Genomic DNA, 14,070 nt, shown 5'->3' with positions numbered 1-14,070 from the left:
TGGAGCGACTGTTTGTACAGCAGATGGTAATGAGAATACAGGAAACCTTTTACCTCAGAGGTGGAGGTCTGGAGGAAAATATGGCGTCAGTTCAAAAGTACATTAAAAGTGTGTGTGTGTGTGTGTGTGTGTGTGTGTGTGTGTGTGTGTGTTATCTAGAGCTGCAATGATTAGTCAATTAGTTGTCAACTATTAAATTAATCACCAACTACTTCAATAATCCATTTATCGCTCTGGTTTCAGCTTCTCAAATGTGAATATTTTCTGGTTTCTTTCATCCTTGATGACAGTAAACTGAACGTCTTTGAGTTGTGGATGAAACAAGACATCTGAAGACGTCATCTTGGGCTTTAGGAACCAGTGATCGACATTTTTCACCATTTTCTGACATTTTATGACAACTAATCGATAATGAAAATGATCGTTAGTGTTATCTGTTGCGTCTCCTGGAGGAGGAGAGATTCTCTCCTTCACCCCTCAGACCTTAGACCCCATAACGCTGGTACTGTCATCTGTCAATCCACCCTCACACACACACACACACACACACACACACACACACACACACACACACTCCGTACCCCACTCACGCTCTGCTGTTTCCTTGCAGGCAGAGAGAGAAGAAGCCAAAGCCGCCGAGGACTCTGATAACTGCTGATGGACGAGTCATGAATGTCAACGAACCCAAGTATGAACTGAACACAGACACAGAAACACACAATATACAGGATTAAAGGGTTAAATATGCCATTTAGCTCAGTGCTGATGCCCAGAGAGCATATGGAAGTGGGCCACTCCAGGCAATGATGCTGCACTGCTGACCTTCTTCTGGTCCGGACAATATGGCTCACATGTAAAATAGTAAATATGGCCCAAATATCCCAAATCAAACGTGGGCCTTTTTTGGTAAAGATGCTCTCAGGTATGTGTGTTCTGGATGTGGGCCAGTTCTGGTTTATCTGGTTTGTTCTTGGTTGACATACGGCTCGCTTGTGGCCCAGATCTGGGAAACAGGAGCGGAATGCCCAAGTGTCATCATTCCACGCAGGGCCAGATGAAAATGTCGGGTGCGGGCCGGACCTGGGCCACAGCAGATCTACTATCTGGGTGTAGTCTTGGTTTTGAAATCTTAAAACTTTTGCTGACACACTAATATGTTGCTCTCAGCAACACAAACAAAAAGAAGAAAGTAAAGTTTTAGAAACTCTACAGTGATGATCCACAGATCTCGACGTCAGTTTAACTTATTATATGAAGTTCTTATTTGTAAATTTAAACAAAAGCAAATATTCCAGCTGTTCTAAACATGAGCTGTAAACATCTGTTAGATAATTAACACAGATACACAGGGTTACGACTTTGAAGATGCATTTTTCCTTATTTTAATATTCTTTGCAGTAGAGCTGCAACAATTAACTGATTATTATTGTAGTAATTGGTAGGCAACAATTTTGATAATCGAATAATCAATTAAGGATTTTCTTAAAAGCAAAAGTTGTAAAAATTCATTGGTTCCAGCTTCTCAAAGGTGATACTCATCTATTATAATAAACTGATTATCTCTGGATTATGGACTGATAGACTATGTTCACATTAAAAGTGGCTGAAATCTGATTATTTTGCCTCCAGATGACTCAGTGTGAACAGAATCTGATCTCATCTTCACATCAGATCTGGGACACTTGTATTTATGATCTTAGATCTGATTCATATCTGATCTCTGGCTGTGTGACCGCTGTCAGAACATCAGATCAGACTTTATGTGTTTTTTGGGTTTTTTTTAATGTCTCACTTGAGACAAACAAACATGGAGGAGACAAACAACGGCAACGGGGTCAATGAACAAGGAGACGAGGAAGTTTCAAATTTGTGGGACGTTTATGGAGAAGCTTCTCCACAACAAACAATCCTGCAGATGTAAACTAGCACAGCCGTGTCATCTCTGTTTATGATTCGACAGTCGCACAAATGACGTTATCGTTGTTATTCTTATACGCTTGCAGCTCACATTCCAGTTAAATCTGCACATATGCGGCAGTTTAGGACCTCAGCAGAGTCCAGGCCGGAGTCGGATACATAACAAATTACACATGAATGTAAACTATCAACACAAAAACATCAGATCAGACTAAAAGATCTGAATTGAGCAGCACAGCCTGGTCAGTAAACGCCTTCTTGTTTACACAAACAGGTTGTGTTGTGCAGAAGACTGAACCTCCAGCAGCTCTGTAATGTTTCAGTGTTTCCAGCTTTGATTGACTGAGAGGAAAATCAACCAAACCACTCGGCGCTGCAGCGGCGAACGCAGCGCAAAGAAACATAATTGGTTCGAGTTCTGTTCTCTGCTGATCAGACAGACCAGAAAGAAAACAATCAATTGCCTCAAAAAAAAAAAATCAATAAAGGAAACAGGTCACGGCTCCTCTGTCACATTTTACTCTCACAGTCCTTCATAACAGCTGTTTTCTTAGACGCCGGGTCAAAGCGCTCAGACAGCGAGGACGGTTACTGTGCGATTGCTTTATTAGCAGCCTTCGGTTTTTTGATCTCTGCTGCCATCGGAGAGCTACAGCAGTGTGTTGTGTTGTGTTGTTGGGGGGGTGGGGGGGGGCAACCTGATAGCTGTGGGCCACCCCCCCCCCCCCCCCCGGTCTCCCTCCATTAGCCAGAGGTTTATATCCAGAGCAAGGCCACGAGGGGTCGAGGCCCCCTAAAACACGGTTGATTTCATTTGTAATCTGAGCTGAGGACACACTCAGGTCAGCAATGTATCCTTTATATGATGTATCACTTTACATCAGCAGGCAGACAGGACAGCGCGGTTCACTGCAGCACCGCTGATAACAGCCAAAAACATCTGATCTGTAACACGTTTACCGACCGTTCACGAGCAGCTCGTAAAGTCGTGATCTGTGGGTCGATGCATCTCGGACAGAATGTTTCTTACAAGTAAAGAGGCTGTACTGTTTATATTTCAATGTGTGAATTATATTTAAATATTCAAATAATACACTGTTTTTAGCTCTGCATTTTAACAGCTGATTTCTGTCTCTGTGTGTGTTTCCAGGCTCGACTTCTGTCTGACTGAAGATGATGAAAACAACAGGATTGTCTTAGACCTGGCGGTGTACAGGTAGGAGCCACACAAAGAGGCTGTAACTTTGGATGATATCCACTAGGGGGTGTGCCCGAATACAAATACATTATTCAGCAAAGCACAAATAGTGGGTTTTATACAGATATTTGTTTCATACAAATATTTTTAAAGTTATTTGTTGGGGGTGTTCCCCAGAGATAAAGCTGAGCTACTGACACAAGCAAAGTGCTCCCAACGGACTCTCCAAACCTGTTGTTCCTCTTCTCCTTTAAACGAAGTTAGGTTGTAAAAAATACGCAATAAATGAAAAGTGTAAAGCAATAATCACCTTTGAAGTTCTTCTACATGTTTCATGCTGTGCTGTCTCTGTGTTATAGGTGTATAAATAGGTAGAGGTCTGTAATCAGCGCAGTCGTCTATGATCTGAGAGACTCCAGTTCAAAACCTGGTGTGGGGACCTCCTTCGCAAAGTAGTTTATTTATGAATTCTTATTATAACACTTTAATTTTTTTAAAATTAAAAGCGTAATAATAAAACAAAAACAGGATTTTTAAGCCTCTTTCAACTTTTATTCAAATACAAATACTGGGATCTCTGCACGTCCCTGACATCCACTAACTCAGTCTGCTGAAGCCTCATAGAAGCTTCATATACATTTTTAAATACTGTATATTTTTAAGCAAAAAGGCGACTATGGATTTTATCCCCCGATCACTTACGTTGAAAGCTCAGGAGGGGAAGTTTTAATGGTCAACATTAGCAGGAGCAACAAAAACATCTGTTAATTATCATATGAGCACCTGTGAACCTGAGTTACTGAGTCCCAAAACATCCCAAACACCTTCTCGTTTGTATTAATCCTCGTTACAGTTATTTTTATGTGTAAGTCCTCCACCTGCAGAGGAGGATCACCTGTACCTGTGTCTCTCTGTATAAACTCACCTGACCCCCCCCCCCCCCTCCCCCTCCTCACAGACACATGGACACCTCCCTGATAGACATCGATGTTCAGCCGACGTACGCCAGAGTGAGCGTCAAAGGGAAGGTACTCTGCTGCTTTTAATAATCAGATTCATTTAAAAAAACCTTTCATACCTGGTAAAACCACCGTTTCATTCCAAAGGACACGTTCATTCATGCTTTAAAGGGCAGTAGGAGAGATTTTTTTGAAACATTGGTCTTAAATCTTTGTCACCGTCTGGAGTTTATAGGTCAGACTGTTGCTCAGAAACGTTTCCATCACAGATAAATATGTAGATTGAGTGCATGCTGAGTCATTTTTTACATATTCTTGTGTGTTTTTGAATTAAGAATCTGGGGAATGAGCAAAAAATCTTCTTTACAGATTAGCGTAAAGGAAAATATTTAATGAAAAATGTATTGATTTCATGTAATTTTCATGTATTTTGGAGACGTTTTACTTTTTAACCTGCATGTCTTCAGGAAGAGTGTTCAGAGCTCCAGGTTCAGTTTCATTCTCCACACGTTCAGTCCCGAATGTTCCCACAGAAACGTGGCCTGTTCCAGACTGCCGCTGTCAGCCAGCGAAGGTCGTTGCTCAAGGGCACTGTGACGGTAGTTTTGGCGAGGAAACTTAGTCATGTTCTCAGCCAGTTTGGAGATTAAAACTAATGACCCTCCAGCTGACAACAGCACAAATATGGATGAGTTAAGTTGATAGCATATTACAGTACCAGTCGACAGTAGTATATATGTGTAGCTGCAGAGGTTTGTTGGTTTGGATCCTGCAGAAACACAACAGTATGTAGACGTTTCTCACTGTGCCTGGAAGTGTTGATGCAGCTGACAAGTCAAAGATCATCTCCTGCAGATTAACCACATGATGATGTTTGTCAGAGAAAGATTTGCTTTAAAGGTTGAAAGAAACCAACTGTCTCCAGTGTCGATGTTACATGATTTATACATCCAACTGTCAACTCAGACTACCTCTCTAAAAGGTTTTACCTATCCTTCTAAAGAGGAGGGGGATTATTATTTATTCAGACTCACATTTTTACACAAGCACAAAAAGTTGCTTGTCAGGAAAACATCGACTGTCAGAATTAACACGTTTCTACACAGATGAACATCCAAATATTACAGTGTAGCTGTTCTATTTGTTCAGTATTACAGTGAGTGTAGTTGTTCCTGTGTTTCCACCACGTCTTTTTCCAGCTAATTTGACAGTTTGACAGCACAGTCGGGTTTATTTACCACAAACAGCCAATGCACCTTACCAGGAACTCCATGTTTTCATCTTATTTTCTCCCACTTTCTCAACCTTTACCTCTTGTTTCTGTGCTTTGCCAATTAATGGCAGGTTTGCTTAAAAAATAACTATAACGACAACTAACTCAATATTAAATATAAAGTAGAATTATCACCTTTCTGACAACAATACCTGAACTGCACTTACGTTCTTTGAGAAATTAACAATTTAGCACAAAGTTAAGAGGTTGTGATATGTAGCACAACAAGCTAGCGAAGCGCTGCGTTCCCGCACATGCTCAGTGGTGTCTGCCTTACACAGAACTGCTCTGAAAACATGATGCTGTTATTAGTCTTTGGAGCCGTTTCTAAACAACTGAATGTGACCAAACTCTTCATGATGAAGGAACATGTCACCCAGTGCAGCAGTGTGACTCACTGACATGTTTTTAATAGTTTTAGGACAACAACAGAGGTCTACAGCACAGAGGAATAAGACATATCAGGCTTTGGATACACACACAATAAGAAAAATACAGAAAATCACCAGACTTATCCTTTAACGCACCTTTACAGTAAAACAAAAGCAGCAATTTTGGATAAAACTTGACTTCTTCTGTCTTTTTCACTTTAAAATCCCAACGTTCCTCTCGCATCTCGCAGGTTTCTGCTTTAACAACCTTATGATACGATGATTTGTCAACAGTTCGGAGTGATTTATGTGTTTGCAGGCTGCTGTGAATTCATGACGATGATGCCGAGTTTGACGCAGAGATGGAAGCGTGATGGATAAAGAGTCAGATTTAAAGCAAATAAAAAGGCTGTCAGAAGCAGCTGAATCATCAAACCTGCTCCTAACTATGACGTTCTGATACATTTATGGAGAGAGTTTATTACACCTGCTGTGGAGTGATTTCCCTCAGTGACTCTCTCTCTCTCTCTCTCTCTCTCTCTCTCTCTCTGGTCCCAAAAATTGATCAGCCGAGCGTTGATGTTTAGAATAAAATACAACCTGTAATCGGCTGAGTTATCTGCCACAAGTGGAAGATTCAGTGTCAGCAGAAGTTGAGCAGTATTTATTCTGTGTCAGATGTGCATTTTATCAGCGTGGTTTATTGTAAAGAGAGGCTCGGTTCTGCATGTCATCGTTACCACAGAGTTACCTCCAGGTGTCCAATCCGTCATATCTCCCTCAGCGCCGCTGCTGAAGGTTTTAATCTCCCACTAACAGACCACAGCGACCTTTAAGCCTGATTAAACAGCTGTTAGCCCACGCATAAATCCAAGACCTGTAATTTTTTTTTTGTTGTTGTTTTGTTTCTGTTCCTGTTTTCACCCTCCAGAAAACAAATTACAGATACAGCTACTCAGTTTTCCAGAGTGCAGAATGTCATGGCTCCGCTTCAAGCCGTTAGCGTATTTATGGATGGTTGTTTTACGCCAAGGGGGTCAGTCTGATTGGACGGGGGTGCGGTGATTTACGCAGTGATACATCAACTCAAGCCTTTAAAATCCCCTCTTAATATGAACTCATTTAAGGCAGCGCTGGGAATTGACCGGAGGAGTCATCCGTGAGGTGCGTAGATCACGTCAACCACATCTCGACAACCGCAGCGCCTTCAGTTTTGGCGGTTTTTTCTTCTTCTCTGTCCTGCTGTTTGCGTGGTTTCCCCTTAAATTCCCCCCTTTAATGATAAAATATTGAAATTATATAATTATCATATGCTGTTTTTCCTCCCACATGGATCATTTTAGGCTCTCATGGGATTTCATTCTGATGATTGATTGCCACCGTTCTGAGTCGGAGCTATTCTGGTCACTCTCTCTCTCTCCCCGAGTCTTTTCTGGAAAGTGTACCTATAAAAAGGCCCAGCTAATGATTAAAGTCATTTGACACACTGGGACAGTGTTGGTGCCAGATCAGCGCATTAATCTTGCTAATTAAAGTTATGAATAATTTACTCTGCAGATATTTCAGATGGTCCTGCCTGCTGAAGTGAAGCCGGACAGCTCGACAGCGCAGAGGTCCCAAACCACCGGACACCTGGTCCTCACCATGCCCAGAGTACGTACGGTCACACATCCGCTAGTACACGTGCACACCTGAGCCAGGTGCAGGCAACAGAGGAGAAGCTGCTGGCTGCGACAGAAGTAGTGCACATGTCAAACTTTAAGGAGCTGAAGCACTTTGTGCTTTCTTGCAAATACAAGCTGAACTTTCAGCCACACTAGTGATGTGAATCTAAAGATGGTGATGTCATGTTTTCACGTCTAGCTTAATACGATACAGACACATCCGTATCTACACTGAAAGCATTATTGTTTGCTGTAATTACTCCTCCTGCCCATACTCTCTGCTAGAACATGCCTTCTTAAAGCAATTACAATGTAAGGCATGGGGACAAAATCAATAATCCTCTGTGATGCTCAGCTGCAGCTGAGTTTTAGGGTTACAGTCTTAGAATTATGATTATTCTGGCTTTGTGTTACTAGAGGGGGATTTCATACTAAAAAGACTTAGTTTTAAACTGTAAATCATGCAAAGATATACCAATTCTAGACCTGGAAATGTGCTTGAAACGTCCCCTTTAATGAAGGAACTCTTCATATAGTCTCTATAAAGAGAGACAGGTGCTGATACTGCAGTGTCTGAGCTGCTACTATTAATCTTCCATATGGCTTCTGATGCATCCTGCACCACGGCGCCAGTAAACTCTCAGAAAACGAACGCGCAGATGCTGTTTGCTACAAATAAACATGTTGTTTTTTTTTTCTCTCTGTTTGCTTTTAGGCTGAAGGTGAAATCAAAGTGACAAAGACCATCCCACGTCCACCCAGAGCATGTCAAAACAGACGCAGCAGCCCGCCTGAGGACAATAAAAGGTAAAGATATTCACTACACCCACTGCAGCTGCAAAGCTCATGATACAGATGTCCTTGTAATGTGTGGACGGGAAAATGAACATCAGAAACGCTCCTCAGCTTCCAAACCAACAAACAACTACGTGGTATTTTATCCTCGGCCTGCCGTGCTGTTAGACATGTTGCTCATATGGATGTTTCTCTTTTTTTTACTTGACATTTTCATTAAATTATCTTTACAGCGCAATAATGACAATATAAGCATGCAGGCTCAAATGACATTTCATAAATAAATATATTATTGCAATGAAAAATTGACTTAAACTTCAAGGAATTAAAAACACAAACGAGCCTCATTTCTTGTGACATGATATTTTTAATGTTTGTGTTAAAGCTGCTTCCTAAACATGAATGATTCATCAGCGGAGGAGTCGCGAATTCCAACGTCATAACGTCAGTCGAATCATTCAGCGTCATTGTACGTAGAGCAACTGAAGGTTTTACAAAGCTACTCATGTCTTAAAATGACCTGCCTGCACAACTAACTGAAACGATATCACAGAGGGCTGATGGGAAAGGAAAGCAGAGCAGCAGGGTGCAGATAGGGATGCATGATGCAAACTAATGGAAAGGGTATTGGCCCCTGGTTATCAGCCATGGAGTGCTTATCCACGTCCTACTTCCTTGTCAATGTCACTGCTCCTGCTTTAAGTTGCAATTATTCTGTCAGTTTTTAGATGGATTTGAACCAGGAGTTCATGGTTGGCATTTTAACCCCTTAAACCATGGAGGCGTCCCTGTTGTACAGATTTTAAAATGAGGGTTGGTGGATTGATCCCTAAAGTATCGGTACATCTAATATCATGTCTTGTATTGAGTAATACTAGCATCAATAGGATTGATACAAAAAAAAAAAAGATCAGTCCTTGCAAACAACTTATTTTCATTTCACTGCTCTCAATGAAAACATTGCAAACTGGGTGTGTAAGGAGGATGTTCACTACTGTGGTAACACCAGAAATTGACAGAGAAAACCTGGAGCTGCAACAGCAAAGAGAAGAAGAGGAGGAAGAGGACAAATATTTACCTTTAAAGCTGTTCTGTGTTTAAATGATTCATGAAGAATAGTAGAAATAATGCTTGATGTCTGGTAAATCATGTGGCAGTAATGAGAAGTAGGTCATTAATTATGCAGTTACATTAAATGGTGAAACACGGCGGCTCATCCCCACCATAATCCACTTTTATTAATCAGAAGTATCAATATCGGTATCAGTGATACAGGCCCTGGTATTATTTGATATCAAATCGAAAGCACATTTTGTGGAGTCAGCAGTTACATCAGCATCAGAATCTGTAACAGAGGAGAAAAAGTAGGATTGGTGATTCTTCATTCTCTTCTCTGCTTATTACTTTACTGCTGAGTTCCAGCAAATTCAGCTAAACTACTGATGAACCAGACTAGTTACCACTTCCTTTACTCCCATCCAGAGGGAACAACACTTCAGCTGACAGCAGCCACACAGGAGAAACTCTATGCAGAGCATTACAGTGTTATTACTTAACATACATATTGTTGAACGGCAGGTTTCCATTTCTTTTTTGATTATAAAGCAGGTCTGTGTGCTCTATAAATACTGTGGAAGTATTAAAACGTTCAGTCCACAGAGAAATGCATACAGCCTGTATTCAGGAACTGTGACACTGTGCCTTTAAATGAGCCGTTTGGGCTTCCGTCAGGTTGTGATGTCACAACTATACGCTCAGACTCGGAGGGGCCCGTCGCCTCCAACAGCACCTCCCTCATTTATGGTCGCGCTAGTTTCTCTCCTCTGCTCTGCTCTGTGTGTTTCACTGAGGGCGGGGCTCACACGCACACACACACGGAGCGGAGCAGACGAGACACAGTCGCAGAGGAAACGCTGCACAGTTGTTGGATGTCAGAAAGCAAATCTGTCATTGTAAAGTCTTCCAAATGTTGGATAACGTTATCCTCAGTGGCGGCCATCGGTGAGTTTTACCCAGAGCCCTGGTTTTACCTCGCTACAGTAGGCTACAATCTGTTACGCTACCTGTGGTTGGCCTGGGCGTGTGTCACTCAGGAGCCAATCAGAAGAGAGAAGGATTGAGCAGACACAAAACAGCTGAGTGAGACAGAGACGCTGCATCCATGACTTCTATACAGCTGCTTTTTGACCATAAAAAACATGGAAATATTTGTAAATAGTGTGAAAGGGGCATAATATGACCTCTTTAACCATGATTAGGACACACATTTTTAATTTCTTCACATCACAGATGGTGATTAAAGAGTAATTTAACAGGCTGACATGCTGTTTCATGTATCCTGATGTACGCCTGCATCACAGCAGCAAGGTGAGAAGTTAAACCACTTCAGAAACACATTTTTCAGACGGTGTTAAGTTCCTCTTTAAAGGCACTAAAATATAAGACTTGACCTGTTCTAAGAGTTACGTGCAGGGCGGCTGCTCTGCAGGTGCAATAAGCTGTAGTGTAATAATATACAATTTCTCATAATTCTTGGTAACATGTAGCAGTGAAAAAGCATCAGTGGTAATGTTGAGTATTTTATTTACACAGTATATAGATGAGAGAAAACAGGAAACAGAAGCACATGACAAAATAAAGTCACCACCCACATACAGGATATATACAGTAGTTTTACACAATAAAAGCATTTCATCCATATCCTTTAATGTAATTGAATATTCTCCTCATAAGGTAAATATATTTGCTTCATGGTTTAAAGTTTTGAGTTAAACGGAGGTTCTGTTGTCATTTTATCAAGTGATAAACATTTTGTTCTGTTTATCTGACTGTTTGTTGTGTTAACAGACAATATGTTTACAATATTAATGAGGCATAAAGAGCGACTAGCGGCTGAGCCGTGGCCTGCGGGCAGCTGGATGGTCTGTATGAGTTTATCCGAGTCAAGTGTTGGTCTCACTTGATGCTGGTGTTAGTATTTGTTTGGCCTTGAGTTGAATACGCACATATTCTAATGCCTCTGGCTTATCAGGTCCCTGTTGACCTAATTATAGATTCCTGTTGTATATTAAACACTGTGCATGATTCATTTTATCAGCTATGTTGATGAAAGCGCTCTCCCTGCTAATGGCAGCGTATCGGCCACAGATAACCTTGACCGGAGCTGCAGCATCGCGCTGGGAGAGAGAATACTCGCTCGAACACTCAGCTGAACAAGTCTTTTACTCTGGTGAGTCACAGCTTCAAGCTCTCAGGCTCAAAACGCAACACAGCTGCTGCTTTCTGATACTTTTTTGGATCAGGATTCATATCTATTCTTAAATGTGACCCATATCCCGTTCTGATATCGACTGATAGTGATCGAGTAACCAAGAAACCAAGAAACCAAGAAATTCTGTTAACACGTTTCAGTTACAGTGTGGAGAGAGAGAGATGTTTCAGTTCAGGCAAAACTCTGTCAAGTTGCTGTTTTCTTTAGAGCTGCAACTATTTTGATAATCAATTAATCATTCTGAGTCAATTTTTAAGAAAAAAAGCCAAAATTCAACAGTTTCAGCTGCTTAAATGTGACTTTTCTGGTTTTTTTTGGTCCTCTGTGACAGTAAACTGAATATATTTAGTTTGTGGACTGTCGGTCAGGACAGAACGAGACATTTTAGGTCTTTGGGAAACTGTGATCACCACCAAACAACTAATCGATTAATCAAGGACATAATCGACAGATTAATCAATAATGAAAAGAATGGCTAGTTGCAGCCTTAGTTTTCTTTACATTCTTGCCCATCGTTCTCCATCCAGCCTCTACAATCTACAATCTGCAAATCATCTACAATGATTATATTGTTCTGATTTAAGTGTTGAAATTAAAGTTGCATTCAAGTCCCCCGGATCTGGATCTGGATCTGGATCTGGATCTGGATCTGGATCTGGATTGGTGATGCAACCAAACAACCAAAAAAAAAAAAAGTGAAGTATGTACTGTATTGGCTCACATTGTAACGTGACATATTGTCCATTTCTACAGCACTAATTCCACCAGTACAACAGAGTTATCTACTCAGGAATTTGCTGCTCTTTTCTCTTTTTTCTGAGTTCCTGTTTTTAACACAAATACTCAGTAATTTCAGTCTCTTCTACTTCGCCGTTCACTTCCTGCAGATCTTTCACATTAAAACCAAGAGACGGGAGCGTTATGTCCTACGAGCTGCTGCAAGACTTTAAATGTGAAACATCAGCAGGACGTTCTGAGTTTCACTGACAAAAAAAAATGACCAAGTAGAACTGACTTAAATTAATTAGTGATTAAAATAAACAATATTTCTGTTAGAAAGACAAACCAGAGCAGCAGAGTGATGAATATGACGTGACTGTTGTTGTGCTGATGGAATTATTGCTGTAGAAATGAGAGCAGATCAGTAAAACAGGGAAACTAAAATGGTTCTTGATGATGGAAATAGTCGACAAAATAATCTCAACTCCCACTTGCTGGCTTTTCTGGAGCTTTCAACCATATGTTATGGTCTTCATCAGCATTTGGACTTTGTTTGGTATGATTTGGATTATTTTGTCAAAATTGTAGAATAAACTCATAAAACAGGGGAACTTTTCTGTATGAGAGCGTTGACAGTGAACCACAACACTATTATAATAATATGGATTATAGCAGCTTTAAGGTTCAGGTTAAAGTCTCATTCCACTCAAAAATATGTTTTTCTTCTTGTTCCGTCAGCTGGATGTTGGACGGAGGAAAGTTTCACCTTAAATCTGAGTTTAACACGTGTACCTATGAGCATGATTTGTGACATCACAGCTAGTTTGGAGCCAATCGTGGTCCAGTATTTAACTTAACACGTTAAGTGTGATGTGGAAACTTGAAGCCTCCAGTGAACAAACACTGAGAACAGACTTCACAGTGAAGGAGGAGACATCTTGTTTACAGCAGGAAAACCTCTGAAATGAATTATTATTCCATGCAAGAAGTATTTTTTATAAATCTTAAAACATGTCAGGAGGAGATATTTAAAAGAAAATAACATTGACTGTCGGCAGGAAACAAAGTCTGACATTCTGCTGACCCGACTATGATCAAAACATAATCAAATTTTGGATATTTGCTGAAATGACTGCTGTTGTTTTGCTCTCCTTGTTGGGCAAACAGGTGAAATTATCCAAAATCAGCTGACATACAGACAGGTTACAGACAATAAGCAAAGGAAATATAATAGACTTGTTTAAGAAATCATTCCATTAAACAGGACTACTCCATTCTACCTACAAGGATCAGGTTTCTATTTAATTATGCTGGTTTTATTCTTAAACAGTCAAAAACACTGAAGTCTCTTATTTATATAGTCTTTTATAAGTGTCCCTGCTCCATCGAAGCCGTTGTCTCTATAAAGCCTCTGATTCCTGATTCATACAAAAACAATTTAATTTCCTTTACTTTCCAGTTCATAAGAATGATCCTTTTCACAGAAAGAAAAGCCAAACGTTGTGTTACTACAGATTTCAATCCATCCTCTTTAACTCCCAGTAAACAGACATAGTGATACATCTACGTTTAATATTGAACATAACATTTTATGTACTCATAACCCCAAAACTGTCTTATTTTTGGACAATTCCATAACATATGTTATCCATCCATCCATTAGGATTCATTTTATTCAGCTTCTGTGGAGTTATATATATATATATATATATATATATATATATATATATATATATTCGATACAAAATTTTCATCTGTATAAGTTTATATCTGACACATTTCGATAAAAAGGTACAGTATGAATCAGCAGTATAGTGAATTATACACAGTCACTGTGCTGTTTCCTCTGTGCAGTAGAGACAGTGAGGGTTAGTGTAGGATCACTCAGAGCAGCTTCACCTC

The 14,070-nt window shown here is 40.4% G+C and overlaps 1 protein-coding gene across 2 annotated transcripts in view; it reads left to right on the top strand.

The window, feature by feature from the left end:
* The window catches only part of dnaaf11 (dynein axonemal assembly factor 11), a 45,464-nt gene that overhangs the window by 19,357 nt on the left and 12,037 nt on the right, over positions 1–14,070 (top strand). Inside the window, exons 8-13 of one of the 2 annotated variants that reach the window (XM_044368111.1) lie at positions 611–688; positions 3,068–3,133; positions 4,074–4,143; positions 7,276–7,371; positions 8,098–8,189; positions 11,311–11,406. In XM_044368111.1, coding sequence (XP_044224046.1) covers positions 611–688; positions 3,068–3,133; positions 4,074–4,143; positions 7,276–7,371; positions 8,098–8,189; positions 11,311–11,389 — 481 coding nt within the window. In that variant the 3' untranslated portion in view covers positions 11,390–11,406. Of the gene's footprint in view, positions 1–610; positions 689–3,067; positions 3,134–4,073; positions 4,144–7,275; positions 7,372–8,097; positions 8,190–11,310; positions 11,407–14,070 lie in introns of those variants that run through there. The other variant, XM_044368110.1, reaches the window with a different exon arrangement.

The sequence above is a fragment of the Thunnus albacares genome, chromosome 12, assembly GCF_914725855.1.
Source record: "Thunnus albacares chromosome 12, fThuAlb1.1, whole genome shotgun sequence".
NCBI classification, from domain to species: domain Eukaryota; kingdom Metazoa; phylum Chordata; class Actinopteri; order Scombriformes; family Scombridae; genus Thunnus; species Thunnus albacares.
Note: the sequence above shows the minus strand (reverse complement) of the source record. Positions and strands in the feature narration are given on the sequence as shown.